Here is a 12,887-nt window from a genome sequence, read left to right as displayed (position 1 = left end):
CACTGTTCAAGCAAACCTCTTCCCATTGGTGGGTCTTTGCATTTTAGTCAGGGCATCTGGATGGTGCCCTAAAGTCTGTTCGTTCACTGAACACATAACACTGTATGATGTGTTTCCTGTTAACTGCAGCAAGGGAAGACCTTGATCTTGTGGTAGATGCGGAGTGTTGTGTGTGTAAGTTTGGGCCTAAAAATATTTCTGTTCTCTTGGAGTCTTCTAATTCTTTACTGTCTTTATGTTGTGGTGATGTTAAATTACTATTATACTGCAGCAGGCCTTTACTGATGTCTTAAATGTGAGCTGTTAAGAGAAAAACAGCAAAAACATACAAACAAACAAACCCAACACCCACTATTTTCAATAAAGTGAGGCTACAGTGCCCACACACTCTACTGATGATTATTTTGGCAAGTCCTGGCCTCCTGCTCATGGCCCTATCCCACGAGCCTTGCCATGACCTATGCCTAGCTCATAGCCAGCCCACAGATCCCGAGCTCCTTCATTCCAGCACACTGGCAGCAGGGCAGCACCAGCAGGTGCACCTCACTGAAGGGAATTCTGTGGTTGAAGACGTGCACCTGCTCTCTCCAGCTGTTCACATGTTTAATGTGATGAGCAAAAGGTGCCTGTGGCAGCAACCCAAGGCAGCACCAAGATGTGCTTAACGTTCCATAGCCACAAGGTGATATACTTGGTGTGGAAGTGGCAGTAAGATGAACTTGGTAGCACTAGTTTATTCATGCTGGAGTTAGATTTTAAAGCTAATTATCTGAGACAACCCTGGGTTACAATAAAAGCCTCCCTTTGCAGGCCTTATGCAGAGATGTTTCACAGCTTCCAAGCATCAAAATCCTCTGTTTTCGTCTACATTTTAATATCGTGCCTCCAAACCTTGCCTTTTGTGTCTGTTTCCTCTCATGACAGGCAGGGACAGATGCAGGCTCTCAGTGCTTGCCCAGAGACAAGGCTGTGCCCATGGGAGGCTTTGCAAGCAAATTCCCCTTCACTCATCTGGAAGCACACGCTGGTGGGTGAGGGAGGAAATGGGGAAGATTTTGTAACCAACAGCTACTTTCTTTCTGGTCAGAAATAACAGCATTCTACTGCAGGAAGTGGGTAACAATATCACTGCTATTTCTGCCCCTTATCTGTCGTGTTATAGTGTATGGGGCCCTCACCTTGAATGCAAACGTCGGCCCTTCTCTAGTCCATGGCAGTCAGCCCCTGACATCTGCAATTTGCACAACTTTCTGTTACAGAACGCGAGAGCTGTGAGAGAGCATAGTACCCATTTGTTTCCAAATTCCTGATTTACTCACTGAGGAACAATTCAGAAATTATTTCAGCTGCTTTACCTGTCACAAGAGCTGGTGCACACACACAGGTGAGCACCCTCATCTACCTCTTATTTTTTCACCAGTTGGTGATGCAGCCAACACATGCGAGGCTCCCGGCTGTGCCGGCGGGACGTGGGAGCTCCCCATGGCAGGGTGACAGCAGGGTGCTGAGGGGCACGGCGGGTCGAGGGAGCGATCCTCGCACCGGGAGCAGGCAGGGCGCTCGTGAATGTGAATGGTTTAAGGAGTGAAGGGCCGCACGGCCCCCTGAGAACACAAAATGAAAGCTGCTGGCACGCTCTGCTGCTTAGAAGATGCCAATCATCTTGTGACGATTGCGATTCCACAAAGAAAATGAGTTGACGTACTTTATTGTAACCTATAACTCGACGACCATTAAGGTCTCTTTCGAAACTAAGCCATTCTACGACGATCCAAAAAGCAGCTTCCTAAGAAGCGCCGTCAGCTCCCACCAGCGGGGCCCATGGGGACTGCCCTTTCAGCGGACAGCGAGCCGAGACCGACGGTTCCGTTCGGTTCCGATCGGTTCCGTTCGGTTCCGATCGGTTCCGTTCGGTTCCGATCGGTTCCGTTCGGTTCCGTTCGGTTCCGTTCGGTTCCGATCGGTTCCGACTGCGCGCCGCCCCACTCCGGCAGCCGCCCCGTCGCGGTGTAGCGGCCCCTCCCGCCCTTGGCCGCCCGGCCCCTGCGCGCCGCCGTAGGAAGGCCGCTCCCCGCCCCCTCTGCTCAAGATGGCCGCCCCGGCGCAGCTCGCCTCTGCTCGCCGCCCGCCGGAGCCGCCGTCGCCCGCCCGCCGCCGGCCGTAGGGAGCCGCCGCGCCCCGCTCGGGAAGGTTGCGCCGCGGGGAGGCGGAGGAGCCGCGGGGGGCTCCATGAGGGCTGGGGGCAGCCCCAGGCCGGGCCCGCCCAGGCCGCTGACTCCTCCCTTGGGGAAGGGGGGCACGCGGGGGCCGCCTACGCCGCCGCCCGCCGAGGCCGCCGCCGCGTGACGGAACGCGCCGCCCCGGGTGGCTGCGGGGCGCCGGGCCTCCGCCGGCGGCTGTCGGCACCCAGCCCCCGCGGGACGGGGCCTCCTCGGCTCGGCACGGCGCGGCCCTACCCGCCGGCCCCTCCCCGCCCGCCAGCCCTCCGGGATTCCCGGCGGTAGCCACGATGTTTTCTCTCAAGCCTCCCAAACCCACCTTCAAGTCGTACCTTCTGCCGCTGCCTCAGGTAACAGTTTCTCATCCGCGTTCCGCCCTGCTCTTACCCGGGGCCGCCGCCGGCGCTGCCCTCCCTCCCGGGCCGCCTCCCTCCCGGCCCTGAGGCGCTGCCCCGAGCTGCCCGCCCCGAGCCTGGCCTTGGGGAGCGGCACCTGCTGGCCCCGGGGGTCCCCGTGCGTGGAGGAACAAAAGCTCACGGCGGTGTGTGGAGATGAGTCCAGTTTGGCCACGAGCACGGCTTCGTGTCCGTTAAACCCACCCGTGCGAGGCTCTCAGCTTGGAGCAGCGCTCCAGCTCCTGGGACAGCTGGCTCCCGAGCTGAGCGGCGTGCCTTTGTGCTGGGCGGCAGCGGCCTCACCTGCAGAAACCCACCCGCGGTGAGAGCGGTTCCTTTCACTGTGGCCATCGTTTGTTTCACTTGTAACGTTTGGCTGGTGGCACGAAGAAGAAAATCACAGTAAAACTGCTGGGATTTCTTGTGTGAGCTGAGAGAGTGCTATGGCATTGACAGTCATTTCTTTATCCATAGAGATAAAGATGTATCTGCAGAGAGCTGGGCAGCCTGGCTGTAGCAGCACGATTGGCAGGTGGATTTGGCTTTGCTTTTTCAGAGAAACTTAGTAAAAGTGAAGCACCGGGGTTGTGTAGTTCTGGGACTGTTGGTCCTGGAAGGTGTCTGTACCACTTTCAGTATAGGAGAGGTGAGTGAGCACTGAGCTTATTGTGCTGAGGGTTCCCATCTTCTTACACAAGGGTTTTTATAGTTAAAATTTGGAACTAAAATGCAGGTAGATATGTTCTAGGCTTGGTTTTAGGGAATTCTTCCTAGGCCAAGAAAGTCACTCACATCAAAAGCCAGCAGAGAGTTTTGTGCGAATCTGAATGCCTGTGTCTGTATGGAGCTCGTTGTAGGACTCAAGCTTTTGTGGTTTTTATTATCTTCTGACTTACTGTGTCCTGAGTTACGTGGTTAGTAAAAAGTTAGCACTTGAAGTATTATAACATCCTTTTAGTATGGAGCTGTACGTCTGCAGCCTGTTGATAGCATTACAGAAAGCTGTTACTATGATTAGAGACTCTCTTTTAAAAATAAGCTCTGAGTTCAAAGAAGGCCTTTCTCCTTTGCCCAAATAAGCTTGTATCTTGTTGCAAAATTGTGATTTATTTTTTTTTTTTAAACTCCCCCCCTTTTTTTTTCCTTCCCCAGACTGAAGACCATATAACTTCAGAACCCAGGATTAAAAAACTGGAACCAGTACTTTTGCCAGGTAGGCATAAACCAGGAATTTGACAGATATCTCAATAGAGATATATTGATGACTTCTGTTTCTTTTAATAGAATTGGTAGTGTGTAAATTTTTTCCCTTATTTTAATTGTAGCATGCACCTCAAAGGAATAAAACTCAATTGGGAAATCTGCTGTCACTGTAGTCTGCAGGGAGCTGTCTAACCTGTTTACCTAAAGCTGACATGCTTAACAAACACTTATGGAATTTTGCTGGGGTGTAGAGTAATGTCTTTGTTTTACTGCAAGTATGACATATGGAACTGTTGTGAATTTTGTTACTTTTGTGACTTTCCAGAAGAATCTTCCAGTAATCAGGATTTTTTAGGTAGTCAGACTTTCAAGGCATGCAGTACGCACTGCTAAAGCATGTTCTGTGGTCTTCCTTTGTTTAAAGGAAAGTATGTCTAGAACTTCTTCTGAGTAGGCGTGATCGACTTGTAGAAGACTTCTGATACCATCTTTATTCACTTACTCTTAATATCCAACTGTTACATGATTTTGGATCTGGTGAATTAATATGTGAATCAGAAAAGCAATGTTTCAGTACTGTTCATAGTTGCAAAAATCTAAGGGGTTTGCTCTTCCACATTTTAAATGAGAAATAATGTTTGGTAAATGACAGTTTGATCGATGAGGATTTCCTGAAGCCTTTTTCAGATAGGAAAAGAAGAGTCACCTGTTCTCATGATTACTTTAATCACAGCAGTACGCTTGGCCAACTCAAAATCTTGTTGTTTCTTAGTGTAATGTTTAAGTTCAAAACAGAACTGCATAAAGGGTTTTTCTTAGTGTTTAGAGTATGTTACCAAAGGTGAATTTACACACATGATGTGGAACCTATTGCGATCAAGTTGTCTAAACTGATAAAGGTGGTAACTTTCAAGATGGTCAATAGAATTAAAAAGTTGCTCTTGAAAATTATTTCCCTTACTGCTTTGTTTTGAACTGTTGTTAATGAAGTGTACTAATTGCTTTGTGGTATGGTCTGGTGAGGCCCCTGAAGAGGCCTAAACCTGGTAGAAGACATTCAGGTGATAGAGTAAATATCAGCTCACTGAAACTCTTTAATGAAGAAAAGTAATAGAAGTGCCCTAAGATACGTTGCTAAGACTGCTCGGTGTTTGACATAGTTGTGTTTCTATGCTTGCTAAACTTCTGCTTAACACTTGGCATCTTACTGCTTAGTTGTTATTCATCCAAGGCCTTTGACTCACGAGGAAGTGACTGCATGTTATTCTCTGAGATGTTACACACTAAATGCAAGGCAGTAAGAAATTGCTGTTCTCAAAATGTAACACCTCTTGCCTTTGCCGTGGGCTTGTGTGAGCAGCTATAGAAAACAGCTCGTTCGCAGTAACTTTTGTGCTGTGTGGCCAATTCTTCCCTTGTGAAACTCTAAAGTTCACTTCAGCTGATGCTGAGGGGGTTTGTTTTTTCCCAGCTGGCTTTTGTTTGTCCCACGTTTGCAACATTTCTCATTTCCCTTGTCTGTGAAATCAGCATTTGATTGCTTTTGGGACACTTGTGGTAAGTTGCCTTTGTTAGTATAGCAGACGATTGGAAGAGTGGGACTCAGACCATGGAATTAAAACTTCTGTCTCTGTATCATTCTGAGATGCTATTTTGAATTATTCCATAATAAAATTCACGGCTCCATACAGCCACAGTTCTGGCCAAACCTTTTGGTCTGTACAAGGGCGTGGTGAAGCTTAGAAGTGACTTATTTAAAATGAGTTAACTTTAAACAGGAAGAGTTTCATTTAAGCAGAAGCCTGAGTGCACTTTTTTGTTGTCAAATGGTGCAGAAGAAAAGTGTATAAACAAGTACGCATTGTACTGTTGGGCAGACTGGCTTTTGGATTTGTCATAAGTTTCTGGCCAAGTTCCAGTGCATTTAATTGCATTAAAGCTGACTCGTACTCCCCTGCAAATACAATTTGAGTATGGGATTCCTAATATCCTGTCTTTAACAGTTGAGTGAAATTGCTTTTGCTGTTAAAAACAGTCAAACCTGAGCGGCTGAATGTTGGTTATGCTCCTTTAATTGGCTGGCTTTTTAAGGAGTTGCTCTGAAAATAAATATCAGCACAAGCTGTTAATTAGTCACTTCAGCAATCCTCAAAAACTGCATGTAGCTGCATTGAATATCAGGTTCCTAAAATATGATGATTTTGATATAGTAATTTACTAAAATTCAAAAGAAGGGCTATAGCTAATTAAATAGCCTACTCTCTAACTTATATTTTTATGCAGTGGAGGTTAGGAAAGGGAGTTCCAGGCGTGGAAATATGATGAGTCAAGTTACAAAATGAAGAGGCTTTTATTTCAAAAAAGAAAACCAATAACAGAAATAAATGTTGGAATTTATATTGGCATCAACTTTGAACCTGTGTAACTCGTTTTCAATTTTCCCTTGGGTTGGTAGAGCAATAGATAGATGTCTTCAGCTTTTGGAACAAAAGCCTATATTCTTGTGGGGCGGCCTGCCCTGAGGAAGGTGTGGCTTTGACAAAAGCAACATGGCTTTTTTTTTTTTCTTTCAAACAAGTAAAAACATTGGTAGTTAGTGGCAACACTGATACAGCTGTGGTAAAAAGCAAGGGATTTTATAGAATTCAGTATGACTTCACTCCGAAACACTTTATAACATTTTAGGAGTTAAAGAAATGTATTTTTTTCTTTCTATAATTCCATTCTAATAGTCTTGTTCTCTGATCAAAACTCTTTTGCTTGATTTACTTGAGGAGTTGACCTGTGCAGCAGTTCCACTTATTTTTCTGCTTTGTTTGCATGGCTTGGTTTCTTAGCTATCCGAGAGGGAAAATAGAGGAGTGGCAAGTAGCCTGCTACAAGCTCATAAAAGTGACTTGCCCAGGTAGTAAGTAATTACTTGAGTGCTCTGGGGAGAGTTCAGAGTGTGATACAGCCATCGTTACTGATACTGAGCTGAAGCTTGAGGGTGTGTTTTTGTTCTGGTAATAAACTGTAGCCTATTTTCCACATCAGTGTCTAGCATTTTTGGGACATCAACCAAAGCATTCGAACAAAATTGTGCAACTTTGCTGGAATATATTGCAGTGTATATTTGTGTGATTTTAATGAAAAGCTGTACGGAGAAGTGCAATACATGGATGGCTGAAGGACCAGTCCAGTATCCCTGTGCTGTGGGCGTGATCAGGCATAAAGGTCCTCCCAGGCTGCTCTGCAGGAGATCACCTAGCTTCTGCAACATCCGATTAAGAATGAGAAAAGGATTGTCCCTCCTGAATCTTAATACCCACTTGTAGTAATTATTTTGAAGTAGTGCTCTGTGTGCAAATCTGTTAATACATTAAGGTTATATTTGCTATCTGTAAGGCTTTACACACCAGCTGGAAATAGCCGTCATTGTTTTTAAAAGCTTATACAGTAACATTACAGAAATGAACTGACTTAGAGTATCATATATTGATCATTAGACCTGCTCACATTAAGGTATTACTGGCTTTGAATTAAAGGCAGAACAGTTACTCACAGTCTCTTGTGCCATATTTCATGGTCAGATGCAGAAGTCAGTGTCAGTCTGCTTCTTCTGCCTTATATATTTACTTCAGTGCATGGCATGGTTTTCATAGCTCAAAGTGAGGTGTTGCAGAGACTGTTTTCATATTTAATTCTCCTAGCAGGATTTTCCTTTTTCTTTGATGGTATCATCAGCAAACTCACTGAGGGTATGCTTGATCTGTCCGTGTCATCGATAAAGGTGTTGAAGAGCACCAGTCTCAAGACACCTGGACATGGATCCATTGACCACAGCCCTCTGGCTGTGACCTTCCAACCAACTCCTTGTCCATCAGCCCACCCTTCAAATCCTAATCACTCCAATTTGGAGATAAGGATGTGGTGCAGGGTCAAATCAGGCCTTGCACAAGTCCAGGTAGGTGACATTAGTTGCCCTTCCTTAGTCCATCAGTGCTACCTCTCCATCACAGAAGACCACTAGATTGGTCAGGCACGATTTGCCTTTGATGAAACCATGCGAGATGTCTTGGATCACCTCCTTGTCTCACACATGATTTCCTCTGAATGTTTTCCTGTGCTGTGTTCTGGCTGAGGTGTAATTGCTTGTTCAAGATTTTCACCAATGTATATGCATTTTTTTAATGTAGTAAATACCAGTCTGATTGGCTTCACCTTCTCTTTTGTTTTGGTTTCCTTTTTATTGGTTCTGTATCCGTATGCCCTTTGATCAGCAGCTGACTACAGAGGTTTAATTGTGGGATCTTTTAAGACTATCATGGAAAGCTTTAATCCTTTGGAAGTGTGTGATTCTCCTTTGATTTAGCTCCCAGCTCTTTTTCCTACTTTTTCTCTGCTTTGCAAATCCTTAAAATGTTGAATCGTATTCCAGAACAACTGCAACACATGTTGTGATAGGAGGGGGAAAATACATTCTGGTGACTCACCATGGCATGTAGTACACCAGGTACATTCATTCCTTCGTGACTGCTTTGAGCTGCTGTGCCTTTCTTGGCATTTTCATTTGGTTTGTGGCATCCCCGAGTTGAGAGCAGTGATGGTGTTGTGATGTGATACAGCTGCCAGCACTGTCACAGTGAGGCAAGAAATGGAGTCCGACTCACTGAGCTTAGTGTGTACCCCAGAGATTTGTGTACTAGAAGTAATCTCTTTGTTTTAACACCTCTGAGAGGAAACTGGGATTGTTTGAGCCATAGAGTGCAAGTCATAATGCTGTTATGCCAGTGCCTTTCCCCATTATGTTCGTGGACAAATTGTTGATGTTCAGACACGTATTGCTTGATATATTACATCTATTTGTTTCTGGGTGGTGAACAGAGAAGGCCAATTGATGCTGAGAGCTCAACTGAACTTGTATGAACCCCAGCACTGTTGATGGCCATTTCCAGCACTTGTTTTTTAACTGATGAAGACATTGCAGAGTTGGGGGCTTTTTCCTGATGTGAGTCTTTAATTAAAGTAAATTATTTAAATAATACTAGACTTGAATACAGAACCAGCAGCTTTCAGAAAACTTCTCTTTCACATGCAAGAAGTTTAAAAACAAACCAAGCATTTTACTTATATTTAGAGCGATTGAGGTATCACTTACAGTAAGTGTATTTTAAATGCACTCTGCAGTTATAGTTCTTATGTTTGTTTGCTGGATTCAGTAAACCCATGCTTTGGGTTCAGTTAACTGCTGTCTTGGTTTTGTTTAGGCTTTTTTTGTTTCTTATGGCATGGCATCATACCAAAGCAGTCTGCAAGTAGAATCTAAATTCCAAATACAGCCTTATGAGTGGATTGTACTGCAGGGAGTCAGTTTGTTCTGCTTTCTTTGTTGTGAATACATAGCATGTATTTATTAAGGTTTCTGACTAGTAATATGTTTTAAGTGTTTGGAATATGTACAAAGATTATTTCATATTTGCTTAGCTGTAGTGCAGTAAGGAAACTGCCCAGATGTGCTTTAAAATAGAATATTTTAATGTTTCTCCTTGCACATCCTACAGAGAAGTCCATTAGTGCCACATGTCATAGAGGCCAGAAAGGGAATAAAATGTAACTGAAGGCTTCGGGTTATCAGCTGACCAAACAGCTGCTTATTGGAGTTGTATTTATTTCCAGTAAAAGAAGTTTTCAGCAGACTAATTCTCAAGAAGTGTACGTGTCTCTATTGACCTACTTATTCTTAAGCCAACCCTGAGTAATTTATGTTCGTCCCATAAGTATTTTACAGGTTCAGAACAGCCTCTTCTGTTGGTGACACTGTGATAAAGTAACAGGATGAGAACTGCAATCATCTCAAATTGTTATGGGTTACAGTGTGCGTAAACAAAGACAGGGTTTGGGGATCTGTAGTTTATGTAGCCAGACTAAAAATAAGCAAAACACAAAACACTTTTCCTTCTTCGCCAGCTTCCCTACTGTGTTATGGAACTGGGACCAAGTCAGTGCTAAACCTTTTATGTTTTTTGTTGGTAGGATTGTTTTAGTTCAGCCTAAAAATCCATACTGATGCCAAGAAGAGCAGTTTATTATTTAATTTGCACAGTCACAGGTGTGTTCCTGTTAACAACTTCATGCTGACACTTGTTCAGTGCTCCTGTAGCACAAACCAGATCAGAGCTATTTCAGTTGAAATCAGGACTGACAAAAAAAGGAAGAAAAATGCGTAGTTAGAACTTTCAGCTGGATCAGTTCTCTGCAGTCAGCAAGTCTCACAAATGGCAGTGCCAGCACAAGGGTTGAGCTGGGAGTGAATGTGAGCTGTGTTACAGGTTTATGCTGGATTAAAGCAATTCTGTAAGTGTCATTGGATTTTTGAGCTGCTGCAGCAGTTTGCTCTGGGTCTGGTCACTAATGGAGCGTTCCTAGTAATGGATGGATATTCTCTTCTGGTCACTTGAACTCCTGCTGAGCGGCTGCTTTATGTTCCCACGTCCTGCACTGCCTGTCCAATGGGATGTGCACACAGATCCCTCTTATGGTCGGTTTCATTGATAAGGCTCACAGCTGCTATTATGCAGATGCCCTTTCTACTCCTGCAGTTGTGAACCTTGGAAGAATAAAATCATGGAATCAGGAAGGCTGGAGAAGCAAGGCTGGAGAAGACCTCCAAGACCATCCAGACCAACCATCCACCTATCGGCAACATTTCCCCACTAAACCGTGTCCCTCAGTATTGCATTGAGACATTTCCTGAACAGCTCCAGGGATGGAATAGTTCTTTTTTGAAGTCTTTCACCAAGCAATCTTTGTTTTTGCCACATTTTTCCTCGCTGTTTCTGAAATTTAAAGAAGCTTGCTGTGCTCTACTTTTCGTTAGCACACAAGAAAAACTGTATAGTATTCATATATGATATTTTAATAACAATTTTTCTAAATCACGTTGACAAAGCAAGCTCTTTTGGTGCTGTGCATTTAAAACACTCCTCTCCCGTGAGTGGCGAGCAAGGTTTTTTTGACAGAAAAGTGAGGTCCTCCTGTTTGAAATGAATGCAGATAGACAACAATGAGGTTATGTTCTCCTCCCCAGTAGTCGCAGTACTGAGCTGTACTTTTATTTTTACTTTGCATTCTGCAGGTGCACAGAAACTTAAGTGATGTAGATTACATAAGTAATTGTGAAAATACTGGAAAACAGTAGAGAGGAAAAAAGTGGTTGATATCTGTTGTGGAGCTTTTTTGTCTTCGCTGTACCTTCATCCCTAAATTCACCGTAAGAGCTCGTGAAAATTAGAAAAATGATTATTTGATGAGCTTGCAAATACTTTTCCTTAAGTTTGTAAGGGGTTGAGCACACTGACCAGGCCGTTCCTTGTAGGGATGGATTAGGGGCATTGACATCCGAATGCTGAGAGCATGCTAATAAACTTATCCCGTGTACTACAGGAGAAAAGGCAGCTGAACGGAGGAAAATGCTGCTGATTTCAGTTGCTTATTAATGACATTTTTCTTTTTGAAAACTTCTGCTCAAACTGAAGTTAATTATTTGCCAATCATTTTGGAACAGTTTTAGACTTGCATCTTTGTAAATACAAGTGAACTTAATTAATGCTTGTCTTTAATGGGTAAATGACAGCTTGAAATAACTCTTTTACTGTTGTGAACTTTTTAGGCTCTGTCTTTTACACAGGCTGCTTTTCTGCTTCCTTAATTGGGTGTAATTGCTGTTGACCAAGGAATACTGGACCAAACTTAGGCCCAGAGTGGTTGAGCAAAGGGTGCTGTTGTCCTGCAGCTGTGTTGTGCTGCTGATCTCAGCTCTGCCAGTCTTGCCTCTGCTGTCTCCTACCTCCCTGCATGCTTGCTCCTGAGTTTTCATTGGTTTGTAATGGGTTGTGCATCATGGTTGATTAGGTACAACGTATGCCGTGAATTCACATGTAAAATATGGAAAGGTCAAATTGGGCGTGCTTTTGGGAAGCTTAGCAGAATTTTTCTGAAGTCGATCAGTTTTTGAAGCTGTATTTCCCAGGAAAGGTGTTTGCTGGATAAATCTTTCAGTCTCTCTTGTTATTTTTGTGATTCATGCATTCAGAGTAGAAATATTTTTATTTATCATTATTAGGCTTTATACTTAAGGGTGGCAGCCTGTGATTTTCCTTCTGGTTTCCTGTCAGAGTTTAAACAAACTGCTCTTGTCTCCCGAGATCGTTCTTTGACTGCTGGAGTCACATGGAGCATTGACTGCTGTTCCGTGTCTGGAACAGCTTGTGACTGTTTACTGGAAAAAAGCAACAGCTACATTGTAAAAATGTGCAGCGTAATATCTCTGAATAGCTCTGTTGTTGACGCATACCAAAATCACCTACTGAACTACAAGCACAAGAAGGTTTCATTGTGCCAGACCAACACGTTACTACTTACGTTTAGCAACTTTCTTAAAGGTGTGTTGTGTTTGGAAGGCTCGCACCCTGTTCTGCTCATTGCAGACATCTAATGGAGGGATGAGTGGTGGGTCCACGTAAAATTCCAAACCTGCTATTTAAACAGGCTTGCTGAGGCTTCTGAAAACTGCATATATTCTGTGTTTGTGTGGCAAACCTTCTCCTGCTTTATTGCAGTTATGTTTGAGTCCCTCAGTGGAAATCGGTATGCGTACGCTGTGAGTTGTAACACTTGTGTTCCAAACAGACAGTTCTGCTCTAGGCACAGAAACTGGAGCGCAAAACAGAAGATCCAAGTGAGGCCAAACAATCCAGAATGTATTTGTGTTGGAAGAAATGAGAATAAAAAGCTGCACTAAAACAGGATTGATATGACCATGTTGTAGTGTAGCTATGCAACTATGAGGAACAGAGGAAGGAAGTGAGAGGGACCAGCTTTGCTGAAGAAAAAGATGTTTTGAGCATATTTGCAACTGTAGTTGTTCCAAATTGAAGAGATTTGCAAAGGCGTGAAGTACTAAAATAGCTTGGTAATAGTAATTGTAACTGGTAATTGTAAATTGTAATTGGTAATTGTGCTTTGAGCAAGAGCGAGTGCTAGTAAGAAAATGTTCCACTTGATAACAGATAGGAGAAAATATTTCATG

At 43.9% G+C, this 12,887-nt stretch overlaps 1 protein-coding gene across 1 annotated transcript in view; it reads left to right on the top strand.

Annotated features, from left to right (window-relative positions):
• The first annotated feature begins 2,367 nt into the window (after window positions 1-2,367).
• MTMR10 (myotubularin related protein 10) overlaps window positions 2,368-12,887 on the top strand; it is a 37,254-nt gene continuing 26,734 nt past the window's right edge. Inside the window, exons 1-2 of the mRNA XM_052672291.1 lie at window positions 2,368-2,569; window positions 3,767-3,827. Coding sequence (XP_052528251.1) covers window positions 2,510-2,569; window positions 3,767-3,827 — 121 coding nt within the window. The 5' untranslated portion in view covers window positions 2,368-2,509. The remainder of the gene's footprint in view (window positions 2,570-3,766; window positions 3,828-12,887) is intronic.

This window comes from Tympanuchus pallidicinctus, unplaced genomic scaffold, assembly GCF_026119805.1.
Source record: "Tympanuchus pallidicinctus isolate F22 unplaced genomic scaffold, pur_lepc_1.0 scaffold12, whole genome shotgun sequence".
Classification (NCBI taxonomy): Eukaryota; Metazoa; Chordata; class Aves; order Galliformes; family Phasianidae; genus Tympanuchus; species Tympanuchus pallidicinctus.
This window is presented reverse-complemented; position numbering and strand designations above follow the sequence as displayed.